Genomic DNA, 16,283 nt, shown 5'->3' on the forward strand with positions numbered 1-16,283 from the left:
TCACAACCTTCTTGGCCAATTGTATGTGGTCTATGCCTTTTGAAAAAAAAGAAAAGTACTATTTTCTGCTTTCAACATTAAAACAATTTTTTAGAAGCACTCACCAGAGATATGAAGTGTATAGCATACTGCAGTTGAGTGAACCTATGGGGCATGGGGAGTCATAATCATGTTAATGTATAGAGCAGTAAAGGGAAGGAGCAGGGTGGTGTGAAATATTGAAAATGCATGGCTGTGAACAAAACACCACAAACATCAACAAATACATCATAACAACACAAACATTAGGAGGACACAAAATATATGAGGTGGTCAATTTTTTATTTTGCATATCTTTACAAAATGATGCTGTCTAACAAAAAAAGGCTTTGCTCATGAATGGGGACAAAAATCAAGTTATCAAACAGGAAGACATGACAAATAAAAAAAATTAAAACAAACTTAATTGAAGAGAGTTGAGACTAATAATTTAAAAATATAATTATGACCCCTTAATAAAATCAGTATACTACATGTCCTCAACATACTGTACTCAGCTGTCCAGTACTTTCCCTAACTGTCCATCTTTGGAAATGTTTCATTAATGTCTCTTTATTTTGCAGATACGAATAACTACTCTAAAAATGAAGTATTTTATGACTCCATATATAAAAAGCATAGCCTCCTTCACATGACCCTGTATTTTTTAAACTAATAAGGGGCCCCCGCCAGTGTTAAAAACAGGTACTGCATATCCACCGATCAGTAACATACCACAATGGATTAGGATTATAGGAGAGATCGTCTGAATCCTCACCTCAACCTTACTCTTCACCCCTGTCCACACCATAACTCTGTACATTTAACGATGCTTCACAGAGAATTTAGCTAAATTGGCATGTCCTAACAGCACAATTTTTGTCTGAGGATGTGAGGACTGAATGTTCAAGCATAATGAACAATCTGAGCTACTTTGTTACCCTTTTCAGTACTTAATCATTGATCATGATGTTAAAAAATGTTGACCACATGGACACATCCCACAAAAACCTGCTCATTCCTGCTTGGGATATGTCAAAAAGTATTTGGTTCAATGAGCTGATCTGGAAAACAAACTGTGTGCATCATGTTGGCGTGTGAGCACCAAAAGCAAATCTAGAGGTTAGAATTATCGCAAAGTTCTGTGTCACAATTTTCTAAGACTTAGACACTGTATAAGACTTCTTTTTTATTGTTTTGCACAACCCAATAGGGCTGACATTTATAATATTATTTGAAGGTATGTCAGTTTGTATTTAAACCAAATTAAATATGTGAGTGGTTTTAGAGGGAATACAGACACATTATTTTTGTGCACTATGCACACCATATTTCCTCAGTTTTCAGTAGATACTATATTTCCACAGGAAATATACCTCTTCCAGAGATGTGCATACTGTGCATTATGACATGTTCTGTAGAGTGCATGTGAAAAGTGTGTGTGTGTGTGTGTGTGTGTGTGTGTGTGTGTGTGTGTGTGTGTGTGTGTGTGCGCGCAGTGTGCAGACTGGGAGTTGTTCTAGTCAGGGGTGGGGGGAGTGCTCTAGGAGCTACAAGGTCTGTTTGTGCTGCTTGCAGTCTTTGATCCACTGGTCCTGAGCAGAAACCACAGGGAGATGGTTGGGATTGGAGCCACTCCCTTCGCACTTGACAGAGGGGAGAGGGGATCAAAAATGAACATTTGCATTTCTAAATTAGAAATGGTGCTCGGACAGCACAGACCTCTGCCCATGAATGCATTTTATGGCTCTGTGCGCGTGCAAGCTAGTGTACATGTTTGGTATTGCTGCATTCGGCATTTGGCCCATGTTACACCCCTCCACCGAGTTTCATGAAAATCTGTCTGCTAATAAATAAAAAGACAAACAAACCAAGAAACGTCTTGTGGACCCGCCCTGTAATTTGGATCCGCTCCAAAATTTGGAAAATCGGTCTCGTAGTTTTTGCGTAATTCTAGTCCAAAAAATTAATGGAGGTGAATGGCCAGCCGTGTTTGGGCAGCCAGCGGACCCGCTCCGTGATTCGGATCCGCTCCAAAATTGGTCTGGTAGTCTTTGATAGTGCTAACGTACATACTGTAAGTACGTATGTGTGAAATACAACACTTGTTAAACACAAACACACACCACCGAAAACATAACCTCTCACCCTCCGCTGTGGTTCGGGCGGAGGTAATGATACCACTACTGTATGAGTGAGACTTCCTTAGGATGGCAATATTGATGCACTGATTATTAACATTGTACAAGTAAGACTAAGATAGTATAAGTAAGTTAAAATAATAATGGGTCAAAATTTGAGCAGCCTGGGGAAAATGTACATAAACAAAAGTGTTGTATTTGACACAGGTGCTTCTAGAACACATACCTTTCTCATCCTTCATTTCAGCCTGGGGTCACTTGTTCTTCAGCCTCAATCCTCAGAGCAGTCAGCATGTTCAACCACACTTGGCTCCACCAGGCGGTCGTAGGAGAAGAACATCATAATCTGTAGGACAGAGGGTCCGGCGTTAGACCCATGTTCTCACAGCCTCATATGGACTGATCTTTTTAAGCCTAGGATGACCATCTGACACAGAGGTAGCGTACCAGATGTCCTGGTATTTTAATCTGTCTACAGACAAAAACAGACACACAGGTACAAACGTACACACACTCATTATCGCACGCACGCACAGACACACAGGTACAAACGTACACACACTCATTCTCGCACGCACACACGCACGCACACACATTCTACCCACGGTGAGCAGTGCCAGCAGAGCCATCATCACCCCCAGCATGACGTAGAGGTTACTGGTCAGTCCTCCTGCCCACAGTGGTCCTAAAATGGTGGCTAGACCCCCCACTGAGCGACGGACTCCCTGACTGAAGCCTGGGAATACAAGCACACGCGCGCGTACACAAACAAACACACACACACATGCACATACGCGCTCTCACACAAACACACACACACACACACACACACATAAACAAACAGGAAGACAATAAGTAACAATAACCACCATAGTGACACAGAGAACCAAGCTCCTCATTTTGACAATATAGAATCTATGGAGGCTTAGTCTGTTTACAAACGTGGAAGTGTGCATCATTGTGTGCTCAAGTACAGAACGTTCTCTGAAGTGAGTTTTTGAAGTAGAAAAATCACAAAACACTACCACTATACGTGATATCACATTATTGTTTACAAACACTTCCTGGTAGAAAACGCGTGTGTCATTTGATTACGGATTTACTAACAGATTGGAAACTGCGGTAGTGATGGGCACTCCAACTCTTTTCAAAGATTTGGTTCCTTTGAGTTGATACATCTAATGGTACCGAACCTTTCGAGTTTTGATACTTATTTGTGCCAGCGCCAGCCCAGTACACGCACATTTGACAGTTGACCCCACAAAACTTCTCTCCGGTGCAAAGAATGCATGCATTACCAGTCAACATCTGTATTTACATTAATACAGATAAAAGGTTTGTTGTTCTGCTGTGCGTGCTATTATGTTTATAAAGCTTGCAACAATCCAGTTTGACACAGGAGATAGTTCAACCGTTTACTCAAACTCTGCCACACATACTGACAACGCATACACACACACACACACACACACACACACACACACACACACACACACACACCCCAGCAGCTGATCCCACAGCAACCTACACTATTGTTTGTATCAATTCTGTCAAAGCTGGAACTTGTGTGTGCATGACCTGTATGTCAAGGGAGGGAGGGGGTGGGCAGTAGTACTCGGACATTCGACAAACTGTTCGGTACGTATCATATTTGTTTGTTCATTTTCACCCATCACTACACTGTGGACTTTAGACCGAATTAATTTGTAATAAAATGTCAAAATTTTGCTGTGTGTGGGGATGCCGAGTCACCATAAAGAGTGGAGAGGGTGTGTTTTTTTTTAGATTCTAAAAAGAGCAAAAGTGCTCAAAGAAGGCTGTGGGTACAGCGATTGAAGCTGGAGGACAACCCCAGAGAAAGACATCTACACCGTAGAGAAGGAGGGTTAACTGTATGTGACAATTACGTTATATTACAGTCCTCATCCTTACTTTATTGGAAATGTACATTTCTAACGTCACTAGAGAGTTGTCAGAGCGTATGTAAATTACTTAAGTTTTAAAATAAAAATTGAAGTCATACCGTTACAGAATTGTAATTTTGAGGAGCAATCCTTTAATGTATTTTTTTGTGTGTAATTAATAATTAGATTGATAATTATATGTAGGCACATTCTTTTCTCTGTATTAAGATTCACAGTCTAGGCCTAAAAGAATAATGATAAAAACATGCCTACAAATAAAGTCCTAATTTTGCAACCTACATAAAGGTCAAACAAAGAATGCAAGGCATTATTCAAGCTACTTTCTTAGGTGACACAGGTTAGAATTCAAGAACTAGGCAAATTACATGTTACACACTCTGGTACAGTAGGTGGCAGTATGCACATTAAAGTTAGAAGTAAAGAAACTATACTCCTTTGGTAGGGTGCATGCCTTCAAACTAGCAAGTTTAGAGTTCGAGGCCACGGCAACGGATGAAATATGTTCTATTTTGTGGACCTCCACCCCCCAGGGCTAGCTATTGGCTTGTGAAACATAGCCAGCTACAATTGACTAAATAAAAAAAGCAAAGCGGTCTTTCTGGCTGGATAGGTTTCACAAGCCAATAGGAGCTAGCCCTGTGGGGTGGAGCTCTATAAAATGGAACATATTTCAGCTGTTGCCCTTCCCTGGCCTCGAACTCTAAGCCTGCTGGTTTGAAGGCACTAAACCTGCTGGTTTGAAGGCACACACCCTACCAAAGGAGCTATAATTTCTATTGCGGTCAGCTCTTCTCATCCAATAGTAATAGGTTGATAAATCCACGTCCGATACGTCCATCTGTGAGCGGTGGGGGTTGGTGGGAAGTATTATAACTCCTGTACGGTACTCGGAATGAAAAACAGTAAAGAAAAAATAATAATTCTGGGGGAAAAAAAAGCATTGCTGTGCAACGTATCAACATCAGTTGTCAAAACTAAATGTCTCCCTGCACATTCAGGCAACATTTTAGCCGTTTGGGAAATGCTTCAAAGTTCAAAGTTTTGTTTTACGAGCACGACATGTTTGGGAATTTTTCGCTCCTAAGCCAAAGTTGAATGGGTTCTTCCTTAGCCCATGCTACACCCCTCCATTGAGTTTTGGGAAATGTTGTTTGGTTTTTATGTAATCCTGCTTTCTAACAGAATCAATCACAGAATCACTCACTCACGCTAAGATAAAAAAGTACAGTATGATGACGAGGAATTATACTTCATAATTAATGATACGTCAATAATTATATTATATGTAAATGCCTAGTCTGATGCGTTGAAAGCACAGCAATTGCAAAGCCAATTAATATAAGGCTATAATAAATGACATGTCCCTTCATTTTAGACTACTTCCTGTTTAAACTACATCTACTGTACTTTGCTGCCTTAACAAATACAGATACAAATACAAATGCTGGGCTCTCTGCACATCCCTAGTACACAGTGTGCTTAATGTTCCACCACCAAGAGCAGAGCTCCATAACCTTCCTCCAGAGGATGGTGCTTCTCACCTTGAGTCTTCTCTGCTGTGACTTTGGAGAAAAGAGACACCTGGGCTACAGCTACGAAGGGGAGTCCCAGGACCTGCAGGAACACCCCAATGATGAACTCTGCCAACTGCCAGGGAAAGCCACCTGGGTGAAAGATGGAGAGAGAGAGAGAGAGAGAGAGAGAGAGAGAGAGAGAGAGAGAGAGAGAGAGAGAGCGCAAGAGAGAGAGAGAGAGACAGGAAAACAGAATACAATTAGGCTATAAGAGGAACGAAGAAATAATAACCACTTTGCGGTTGTATGCCGCCACCACCAACAAGTTGCAGTCACAGTGAAGTTGGCCTTTAAACCTTTGGATTAATGTCATCACTTCATCTTTTTATCCTATTAGACCCGAATTTGAATTAGAAGATTTACTTGGCCAAGTAGATTTACACTTAGGAGGAATGTGCCTTGATCTGTTGGTGCATGACAATAAACATAGTGGAGGAACAAGAAAGGACATTGCAAAAAACAATACAATACAATACAATCTACAAGAATGTACAACATTGAACATTGTCAGTGGGGGTCTCGTGCCTTGTTGATGAGGCCAGTTACAGTCAGGAATAAACTGTTTTTGTGCCTTGAGGTTGTGGTCCTGATAAACCGTGGTTCAAAGAGTTTGTATCCAGGGTGGGAGGGCTCGGCCACTATCTTTCCTGCCCGCTTCAGGGCCCTGGAGGCGTGCAGGTCCTGGGGGGATGGCAGGTTGCAGCCAATCACCCTCTTAGCACAGCAGATCACATGCTGCAGTCTGCTCTTGTCTTGGGCTGTGGCAGCAGTGTACCAGATGGTGATGGATGGGGGAGGTGAGGATGGACTCAAAGAAATTCCCCCAAGGCGTGCCTGAGTTATCGCGTTTACGAGAATGGGACGAATGGATGGACGGACGGACAACCCAAAAACATAATGCCCCCGGACAGGGCTGTCGTCAACAGAGGCATAAAAACTGTATTCACTGCAAACTTCAACTTGCATACCTTGATTATGCTAAAATCTAACATCACCAATAAGCATCCCTCTCTCTCATCCAGAGTAGTTTAACACGTGCCTGTGTACACAGTGCACTGTGTTGCTCTCACCTAGGGGGTTGGCCAGGAAGATGAGACACCACACACAGGAGATGTTGCAGAGGATGAGGCCCACAGCCAGCACCACCCTCTCCGCCACGCGCTTGGTCAGCCAGCGCACAAACAGGAAGCCTGTGATGACCTCCACGCCGCAGATACAGTACATCACACTGTTCTCCAGCTCCCCAAAGTTGAAGTACTTCTGGGTCAACGGGGTCACCATGGTCTGTGAGGGGAAAGAGAGAGAGAGAGGAAAGAGTGTTATTCAATAACGAGAATTATTATTATTATTATTATTATTATTATTATTATTATTATTGTTTTTGTTGTAACACCAGTTGCTAACCCACTGAAACATGCCACGGATCATCTCTTCACTCTTTATTATCTCTGAATAGTTTTAAAAGAAATCTATAAAAGAAAGATACAGTAGCCCTAATCCTATCTCTTCACTTGAGCTTTTAACTAGCTCCTTTTGCACTTGCGGGCTACTGCACTTTTCTTTCTTTTTTTTATGTATATCTTCAGTACAACAATTTAATAAATTGTCAATTTTACACTGTATTTTACTTGATTTCTTATCTTCATCTTTTATTGTGTTTTATCTACCATTCTTATTTTTATGTGAAGCACTCTGTTGTAAAGCACTTTGAGCTGCATTTATTTGTATGAAAGGTGCTATACAATTAAAGTTTATTATTATTATTATTATTATTATCTATTTGCCATTCTTTGTACAATATACTTGAAGTGCCACACCCACATTGTTTCACCTACTGTATGAAATGCTTTCAGATAAAAGGTCAGGTTACAAGACACTAGTAAGTTATAAAAGAAAAGACAAAACTAATGGGAGTGTATTTGAAGCACAGACAGATTGTGGCAATATAGTACAATATGTAGAAACATTGGGGTGTGTGTGTGTGCGTACATTCAATGTGTTCTGTATATGGACAAAGCCTTCTCCAACAAACAGCTGAAATATCAGCCCTTAGTGGCATGTACTGTACTAGCAGTCTTGGCTACAGGTGCTGAAAGAACCCACTGATATTTGGTAGCCGTGGACATATAACTCACCTCCAGTGCTGTCTGGTTAAAGAGTGTGATGAACTGGGCAGTCAGCAGTACAACCACCTCTTCTTTCAAGAACTCTACAGTGTGAAACAAAGAGAGATGGTTGAATCCGTGAACTGTAATACCTACAGTAATTACTTTCTGAATGGAATTAAAGGTCACATCAATACTGAGACCGGCCAATCAGATGGCCCCACACACCGCGGCTCATGCTGAACCTCTTGAAGGGACTGGAGGTGGAGACTGGAGAGGGCGGCGGGGAGACGTGAGACAGGTTGCCGTTGGAGATGGCCACGCGGGGCCCGGGCGGGTCGGGGGTGACCACCGAGCCGTAGGAGCCCAGGAGTTCGTCTGGCCCCACCAGAGGCGCGCCCTCTTCGTCGTCCCCTTCCTCATTCTCCTCGCCCTCCGCCTCCTGGCCTCCCTCCCCCACGCTCACAGGCTCCGCCCCTTCCTGGGGTGGTATGTCCCAGTACATGAACACCACGGCCAGCTGGAGGAGGATCCACAGCAGGCACATGAAGAGCTGAGGGCCGAGGAAGAGGTATGGACGAATGGTAAGAGACTGGCAAACTGTCGGTTGGTTTAAGACTTTATTTCTGAGAAAGAGTTGCCTAATGTTTACGTCTTACCCCGGGTGCGGTGTACTTATTCACCACAAAGGGACCCAGCTCAAAGTCACAGAGCCTCAGGAAGATGTTAAAAGCCGGACCTGTGGGAGGAAGCAATATATAACGTAATTTGGGTCACAGCGTGCACACACACACAAATATGATGCCTACACTGAGCACTGACACAGGAGAGGAGGCGGACGCATACTGACCAATCAGAAGGCCAGCTTGTCGACACGCCATGACTGCAGCAAATACAGTGGATCGATCTTCTGGGGCGGTGCTTCGGGTCAGGAAGCCAAAGATGGATGAACCAGCACCAGTGCCAATACCTATGGGAACAGAATATTTACAAGTCAGTCACTAAGACAAAAAGGTCAGCATAGTACACTTATTCCCAATACATTGTGTGAATGAATGAGGCCAAGACAGATATCGACATAAGATTTTAGAGATATTCTAGCATTTTAGACTTGGTTTGGTATTCTAGTTGCAAGCAGGCAAGAGAGTATATTTCAGTCATTCTTCTCACTCATAGAGAGATTTCAGATTACATTAGAGTCTGAAGCTCAAAGACATGCATTTGATTATAATTCAAAACATTTAAATGTAATCAAATGAGTCAAGCTGCACAGGACTAACAGCATTCATTCAAAACGTTTTCAATATTATGATACTGTATTCTCACCTGCTACCAGTCTGCTGGCCAGCAAGAGCCATTTGGAATAGCCCATGAAGTACATGAAATTCCCTAGAAGACAGAGTGAGGCAGTGACCTACAAGTCAGTAAACAAGGTACATCAACAGGAGCTGGAGCCAAGAGTTGGTAACTATATTTACACACAAGGCTTCTGATAGGTTAATTAAGTTTCAACTCCGCCATGGGTCATGACAAATTACATGTTTTTGCACTAAAGTCTAGAATGCAACCTAGCTCCAGAACACCAAAAACAGGAACTGGAATTTTTCACATTCCAAAAGATCAAGTTATTACCGACTATCTCGAAGAGGTTGGCAAATAGGATGATCTTCTTGGTGGCGCAGGTCCGGTCAGACAAGTGGCCAAACAGGGGTCCAGAGAGGAGACCGCTCAGACTGAAAGCAGATAGCCCCAGACCCAGGAAGTAGGGTGCCGCCCCAAGTGTCTGCAGGTACCTCCATATCGTGGGCAAGATTACAGCTGGAAGGACATGGGTGAGAAGAAAGGGGCTAACGAAAGGCTCGCTTCAAGTAATCTTACTCACGGCTATACACCAAACCTAGGCTATACAGGAAGGCTGAAGGTTGGCATTGGCTGTTTTGAAATATTATATTATATAGACCTAGAGCATTGTCATACATTTACTTTACCTATTGGACATTCAAAGCCCAAATGAAAAGCTCAAGATGAAACATGTCAACATACTGTAAAGGCCTACCTAATAATCACAGCCTCCAAGTCACCACACATATCCTTAAACTGCAAATACGGGGAGTATTTCCACATTTACCCGTATTTCCATATAACCCAGTATTTCCACTCAAGATTCAAGATCCGTTTATTTGCCATGTACTGTATGGTTTACACATACTAGGAATTTGGATAGGGTAATGGCATACGCTGATGAAGACAACATAGGACAGGGTGCAGGACAGGACAGAACAGTGCAAAGACATGACTGCAAATACAATGGAAATACAAAATACAATATAACCAATAAAAAGAAAGGCACAAATGCAAACTATGAGATATATACGGAATGGAGAGTGGGGAGTGTATGCACAGTGTGTGTGCAGAGTGTAGTGTGATGGTTGAACGGTGTTTTATATACACAATATGTGCAATGTGTGTGATATTGAGATATCTGGAACAATCAGAGGGGGAGTACAAGTGTGGGGGGAAGGGTGGGGGGCGTCGTTGGGTGACACAAGCATTAATGAGTCTGATGGCCGTTGGAAAGGAGCTTTTTTTGTAGCTTGTGGACCCGGTCCCACTGGACCGCAGTCTCTTGCCAGAGGGGAGTGGTTCAAAGAGACTGTGATCTGGATGGGTTGGCCACAATCTTTCTGGCCCGTTTAAGGGCCCTGGAGGCGTGCAGGTCCTGTTGGGATGACAGTTTACAGTGGAGCGGATGATGTGCTGCAGTCTAGCCTTGTCCTTATCTGGTGCGGGAGAGAACCAGATGGTGATGGAGGAGGTGAGGATGGACTCGACGATGGAGGTGTAGAAGAGTAACATCATTGCCTTTGGCATGTTGAATTTCTTCAGCTGCCTCAGGAAAGACCTCCTATGCTGACATTGATAATTCTACCTAAAATAAACTTGGTTAAGGCTACGCCCTTGATATGGTCCCTAAGGGTACATCTTGCCACTTGAGGGCTTCTAGACCCATAGTAGGGTAGACACAGGTAATTAATCAAGGTCCCCTTCTATTTAGTGTGTCACAGCCTACTCGTGCTTCGTGTAGGCCTATACATCATGGCTGCGTTAAAACAATATTGTTTTTAATTCATGAGTAGCATATTATGTCATGTAGGAAAATTTGAAATGCCTATCAACATTTCCTACCTGACTAGATGCGCTACCCATGAATTGAACATAACATAATGGGTGGTAGGTCATCCTATCATCATCATCATCATTAGCCATCATCATTATCATTTTTTCCCAGGGCTTTCAAGAAGTCCCAGACTAGGCTTATATGTCCCAATAAATGCTCTTTATTTTAGATTTTGTAGACTACAATGTATGAATTGGAACTATCACAAGGTCTGTGAATTGACTCTTAAATAGATTATCAGATGAGCTTTAGTAGGCATAGCTTCCTTTTTGTTAATATTAGATTGGGGTACAATCTAAATGATTATGAGAACGTTTGAAAACGTCATCAACAAGGGACAGCTCCACCAACGATACCTTACGATGTATCTTCAGACTAAAGGGATAGTCTGGGAAACACTCGTAAGAATAACTGTCCCTTCGCCAAGGTATACCTTAAGATAGGTACACTGTATCTGGGAAACGCAACCCAGGTCCAAACCTGAGGCGACCAACTCATCAGTGCTAATGTTGCACTTGATACAGGTTGTCAGCAGCCATTCCAGAAGAAAGGAGCTGGCTACCAGCCAAATTGGCCACTGTTCTAGAGTACATAATCACCTCTGTGCCTACGCCAACCCTGTCTTATGTATTAGATCACTGGTGATTACTTAGTGTTGACTTCGAAAAGGAACAACCTAACTTAATTAACTGTAGGTTACATCTACAGAAAATTGGACAAAGTAGCGAGTGAACACAAACTTTAAAGATCCCCTTTATACTCATTTTCAACAATTTAAAATTGGTCTCTGGGGTCCCCAAGACATCTTTGGATCTTTTTAATGAGAATACCAATCAGATTAAGCATTCTAGACTCTATACCCCTCTGTCTCAGTTTCGGTGTCTGTAGATTTAATTGCAAACGAGCTGCTGTTCCCAGCATCCACTCCACCCCCACTCTGTCCGTGCCTCCAGAAGTTCAAAACTATGCAAATGCCTCAGGACATTTCTGAATGATTAGTTAACCATTTTGTGTTAGTAGGCCCATCAGAGACCCAAATGTATGGTCACAAGCACTGAAAGAGTTTTTCATAATAGGGGACCTTTAATTACAGTGCAAGCCTGTTTCCCAATGCCTGTTTCCCAAGTAACCACATGCCAACAGGATGGCAGACAAAGGACAGTGCTGGCCAAATGCAATTCCTGTGACACAGACTTAAGTCTGGCTGTCATAAAATGTCTGAGAGTCATTGTTAGGAAATGCATGTCAATGGTGAGGCAATACTGCAGTCTGCAGACAATAATGCATATGTGTGAGTGAGGAGTATGTGTGTGTGTGTGTGTGTGTGAGAGAGTGAGAGAGAGAGAGAGTGAGAGAGAGAGAGAGAGAGAGAGAGGGAGAGAGAGAGAGAAAGAGAGAGAGAGAGAGAGAGAGAGAGAGAGACAGTATGAATGAAAAATCTTACTTGGTTTAGTTTAGATTTCAAGAACATGCTGAGTGGTCGGTCAAGCTGGTTTCAAACAAAGACAATAAGTTTATTTTATGTTACGATTTACAAAAATGACTCTTGCCTGGATTAATTTCCTGTTAAGAGTCCTTTTTGCAAATCGTAACATAGAATAAACTTTTTGTCTTTGTTTGAAACCAGCTTGACCAACCACTCAGCGTGTTCTTGAAATCTAAACTAAACCAAGTAAGATTTTTTATTCATAACAGAGAGTGTCTGTGTTAGTGAGAATGCATGCTGTATGTAAGTATAAGTAGCAAGTGTATGTGGGTTAATGAGGTAACTAGGTGATAAAGGTTGATTCTAGGATGAACCCCAGTATAGAATGCAATAGCAGTTGTGGGGTCCACTGGTTTCCATTGCATCTAAGCTAGGCTATTTGCACTTCAATTCATTAACTGGTTCCCATTACTTGGTGGAACCTGTCACCATCAGTGCTATCCAATATTAACTAGCCTATAAAACCCTTTACATTTATTTTTACTTGTGTAGGCTACTAACTAAATCGACAGAGGATAGAATGAAATCAATGTGGAGCTATATCAGCTGGCAATGCAAGCTGACAAGAGTAAATCAGTTAAGAACTCCATGTTTAATACATATGTGTAGTTACATGTGGCCTCAGCTGTCAACAATGACACTAATTTAAGAATTGGATTAATAGCATATACTGTGCCATATATCCCCTGGATGTGTGATGTGTTTGGGTTAAGAATTGAAATTTCAAAACACAACCTGGGACGTGCATTGAAGTTTAACAACCATGCATCTATTGAAAAGCACAAAACACTTACCGTATTCTATCCCACTTAAAAGAAAGATAAGTCCAATTGTGAAGTATGTCAGTTTCTTTTTCCGCCCGTAATCCATTGTTCTATTTAATGTGTGTGTGTCCTAGTATATTTGATGTGCATTGCATATCATTACTCTTCAACCTGTAGGCTGTTCATTCTTGAACGATTGTACCTTGCGAAGTCAAACTAATCCAAGGGACAGTGCGACAATTTAGATTCCAGTGAGTCATATTTCTGCTGGTGCTCCTCTGCTTTGATAAAATATTGTATTTCTTTATCAAAGTGCGTTGCATCCCCAGTCCATAGACCGAAAATTGAGGCTATCTGAAGATGAATGACGTTCCGTAGGCTACACTGTATTGGGTTAAAACTGTAGCTACACGCAATCACCGAGCAGGTAAGAATTCACCCATAAAAACTCATTGTTTTGCAGATCCCCTTTCCTTAACTGAATGCACCGTCAAATACTGTCGAAATGGAATGAATACGCCCCCATCGAAACATTAGTGTGACATTTTGAAGAACGGCGCTGGCGGAGAGAAAGGTTTGTGAAAGGCAGCGAGATAGACTTCCCGTTACGTAATCCAAGCAAGGACAACATCACTTCCGGTGGTCTTGCTGTGGAATGTCACCTGCAGCATTTCATAGCCTCAAAGCTGTGCATACACATTTCACTGAGAAAAATGGGAAACGCTAGCCTAATCAAACGCATTATATTATGATTTATGATTTATTTAATTTCTTTAGTCCTACACTTCAAATGACGTAGCAGATTAGTAAACCTGTGACTCTCATCTTGCCATATGCTACCAGGAGCCTACTTCAATGGTGTCCACTTTGTCCTGTGACTTCCATTATGGCTGACACTGAGAGGCCTGTGTCACATACACACTGCCTCTTTCAGGCACATACTTAATTCAATTTCAATCTCTGCACAGCATCCACATGTTTTACTGCAATGCAAGCAAATAACTTGTGCCTAGGAAACCAAAATGTTTGTGGGAATCAAAATCTCCGTTCTCTGCCGTTCATGACACATTTATAATGGTTTCCATGCTTATTTTTGATGTGACCAGTTGATGGCTTTGCCGGTCAAGAAATAGTACTCACGACAAGGCAGCTAAAATTGCAGTTCACAGCTCATTGCTAAATACACTGATAAAAAGGGTGTCATTTAGAATCATTTGTAACAGTAGTTAACCATAATACAATGAAGATATACATTAGCACACATCACAAATGTATGCCTTTATTTACATGATTTACCAGCAGGTGGAGCTTGCTGTGGTTCTCTTGCTTTATACTGTCTCTGGTCCATCTCCTCAGGAGAACATAGAATCACGAAGAATAATAATCAGTGATTAAAAATAATCATTCTACAGATTTCAAGTCTCCAGGAACACCCATAGAGATGGACACCACATCCATCCTATGTTCAATGTGGATTGTGAATCCAGCAGTCCTCAGTTCAATAGGACATCCTCCAGGTGGACTGCAGAGAAAGGAACCATGGTAGCACAGTAGCATTTAGAAGGCAAGTTTCTTCATGAGGAGATAAACTCTGGAGTCCACTTCGAAGCCATGAAGATTGTTGGCGTCTCCTTGTGTTGTCACGAGGAGTCCTCCTCTGTGGGACACAGGCTTAGCTGAGGAGAGGGAGGAACAAGCACAAACACGATAAATTGACTAAGGTAGAAAAGCAAGTATGGAAAGTGAGTGTGGGGAAAAGCAGCTCAGATTCAGATCTTTATTGTCACATGCAAACGTACAGTGTACAATCACAGTGAAATGTTACTGCCGGCTCCGTGATATGCTCAAAAGTACAGATAATTACAGTACAAAAATTAGAGTACCAATTATACAAGACGTAGTCTATATAATGTAGAGCTAAAGATAAGGTGCAGTGTGGATGCGTTATGTACATGCTATAAATATGGAAATAAATAAATAACCGGGGGGTATATGTGTTTTGTACATACTATAGCTGTAGATAAGTAAAACTCTGGGGGTGAGATACTGTATGTTTATTTGCATTTACATGTGTACACTAGATATGATGATACTGTATATACTAGCTAGGGTCATTCAGGTGCCGGATGGCCTGTGGAAAGAAGCTCTTCCTGAGTCTCTCCGTGTTTGCCATGTGTGTGCGGTACCTGCTGCTGGTTGTATGAACGATTCTGGCAAACAGTCTGACATAAAATCCTCCCCTATTGCATTAGGCCTGCAATCCACTATAGGAGAACTCAGTTCACCAAGCACGGTGGTGAGGACATGCACGGTAAACTGTGCACGAAAAATGGATGGTGAGTGCAGATATAAAATGTATACATACTGTATACATTTAATGTCACTCACAGTTGTGTTGCTGCTTCCGTAGAGATCTCACACACACAGGCACAATCAGACCCAGACTGTGCTTGTGTATATGTGTGTGTGTATGTGTGTGTGTGTGTGTGTGTGTGTGTGCGTGTGTGTCTGTGTCACATACAAGATAATAGTAATAAAAACAGCAATAATAACTAGAAATTGTGCTCAGAGAACACAGACCTCCACCCCTGAATGCCTTTTGTGGCTCTGTGCACACCGAAATTGAATGTGTTCTAAATTGGCCCATGCTACACCAGTCCACCGAGTTTTATGAAAAGCGGTCTGGTAATTTTTGCGTAAAAAATGCCTCCAAAAAATGAATGGCCAGCCCGACCGTGTTTGGGCAGCTCGTAGACCCGCCCTGTGATTCGGATCCACTCCAGAATTAAATGGGTTGTTAGTTGACCCATGCTACCCCTTACCAAAATCCACCATGGTTTACTATGATTTACCGTATTTTTACCATGATACATTATGGTACTTCATGGCAACTACAACCACTACAAAATTCACCACTGTTTAATGTGTTTTAACACTGGTTCATTACGATACTTCCTGGTAACTATGATGAGAAATGGTGTTCAGAAAGAACAGATCTCTCCCCATGAGTGCATTTCATGGCTCTGTGCACGCACATGCGTGCAAGCAGGACATGCTTGTCAAGAGCATTATGCCAGTCCAAACCGCGTGTC

At 42.1% G+C, this 16,283-nt stretch overlaps 1 protein-coding gene across 1 annotated transcript; it reads right to left on the bottom strand.

Moving 5' to 3' along the window:
• Positions 1 to 495: 495 nt before the first annotated feature.
• On the bottom strand, positions 496 to 13,548 carry mfsd8l1 (major facilitator superfamily domain containing 8-like 1). Its single transcript, XM_084461629.1, has 12 exons — positions 13,222 to 13,548; positions 9,396 to 9,581; positions 9,090 to 9,152; positions 8,614 to 8,733; positions 8,423 to 8,502; positions 7,992 to 8,316; positions 7,794 to 7,867; positions 6,729 to 6,942; positions 5,626 to 5,748; positions 2,765 to 2,895; positions 2,386 to 2,505; positions 496 to 1,664 (listed from the first exon to the last, which is right to left on the bottom strand). The coding sequence occupies exons 1-11, from the start codon at positions 13,295 to 13,297 to the stop codon at positions 2,431 to 2,433; spliced, it is 1,467 nt and encodes a 488-aa protein (XP_084317755.1). The 5' UTR covers positions 13,298 to 13,548; the 3' UTR covers positions 496 to 1,664; positions 2,386 to 2,430.
• Between the last annotated feature and the right edge of the window lie 2,735 nt (positions 13,549 to 16,283).

This window comes from Borostomias antarcticus (assembly GCF_949987555.1).
Source record: "Borostomias antarcticus genome assembly, chromosome: 3".
NCBI lineage: Eukaryota > Metazoa > Chordata > Actinopteri > Stomiiformes > Stomiidae > Borostomias > Borostomias antarcticus.

What these genes read in the sequence shown, in the direction of transcription:
- mfsd8l1 (XM_084461629.1), bottom strand. Translation starts at nt 13,297, where the DNA reads ATGGATTACGGGCGGAAAAAGAAACTGACATACTTCACAATTGGACTT. An exon ending in CAACCTCTTCGAGATAGTCG is followed by an intron (nt 9,153 to 9,395) that starts GTAATAACTTGA and finishes TCTGTCTTCTAG; the next exon opens with GGAATTTCATGTACTTCATG. An exon ending in CTCTGCTGGCACTGCTCACC is followed by an intron (nt 2,506 to 2,764) that starts GTGGGTAGAATG and finishes TCTGTCCTACAG; the next exon opens with ATTATGATGTTCTTCTCCTA.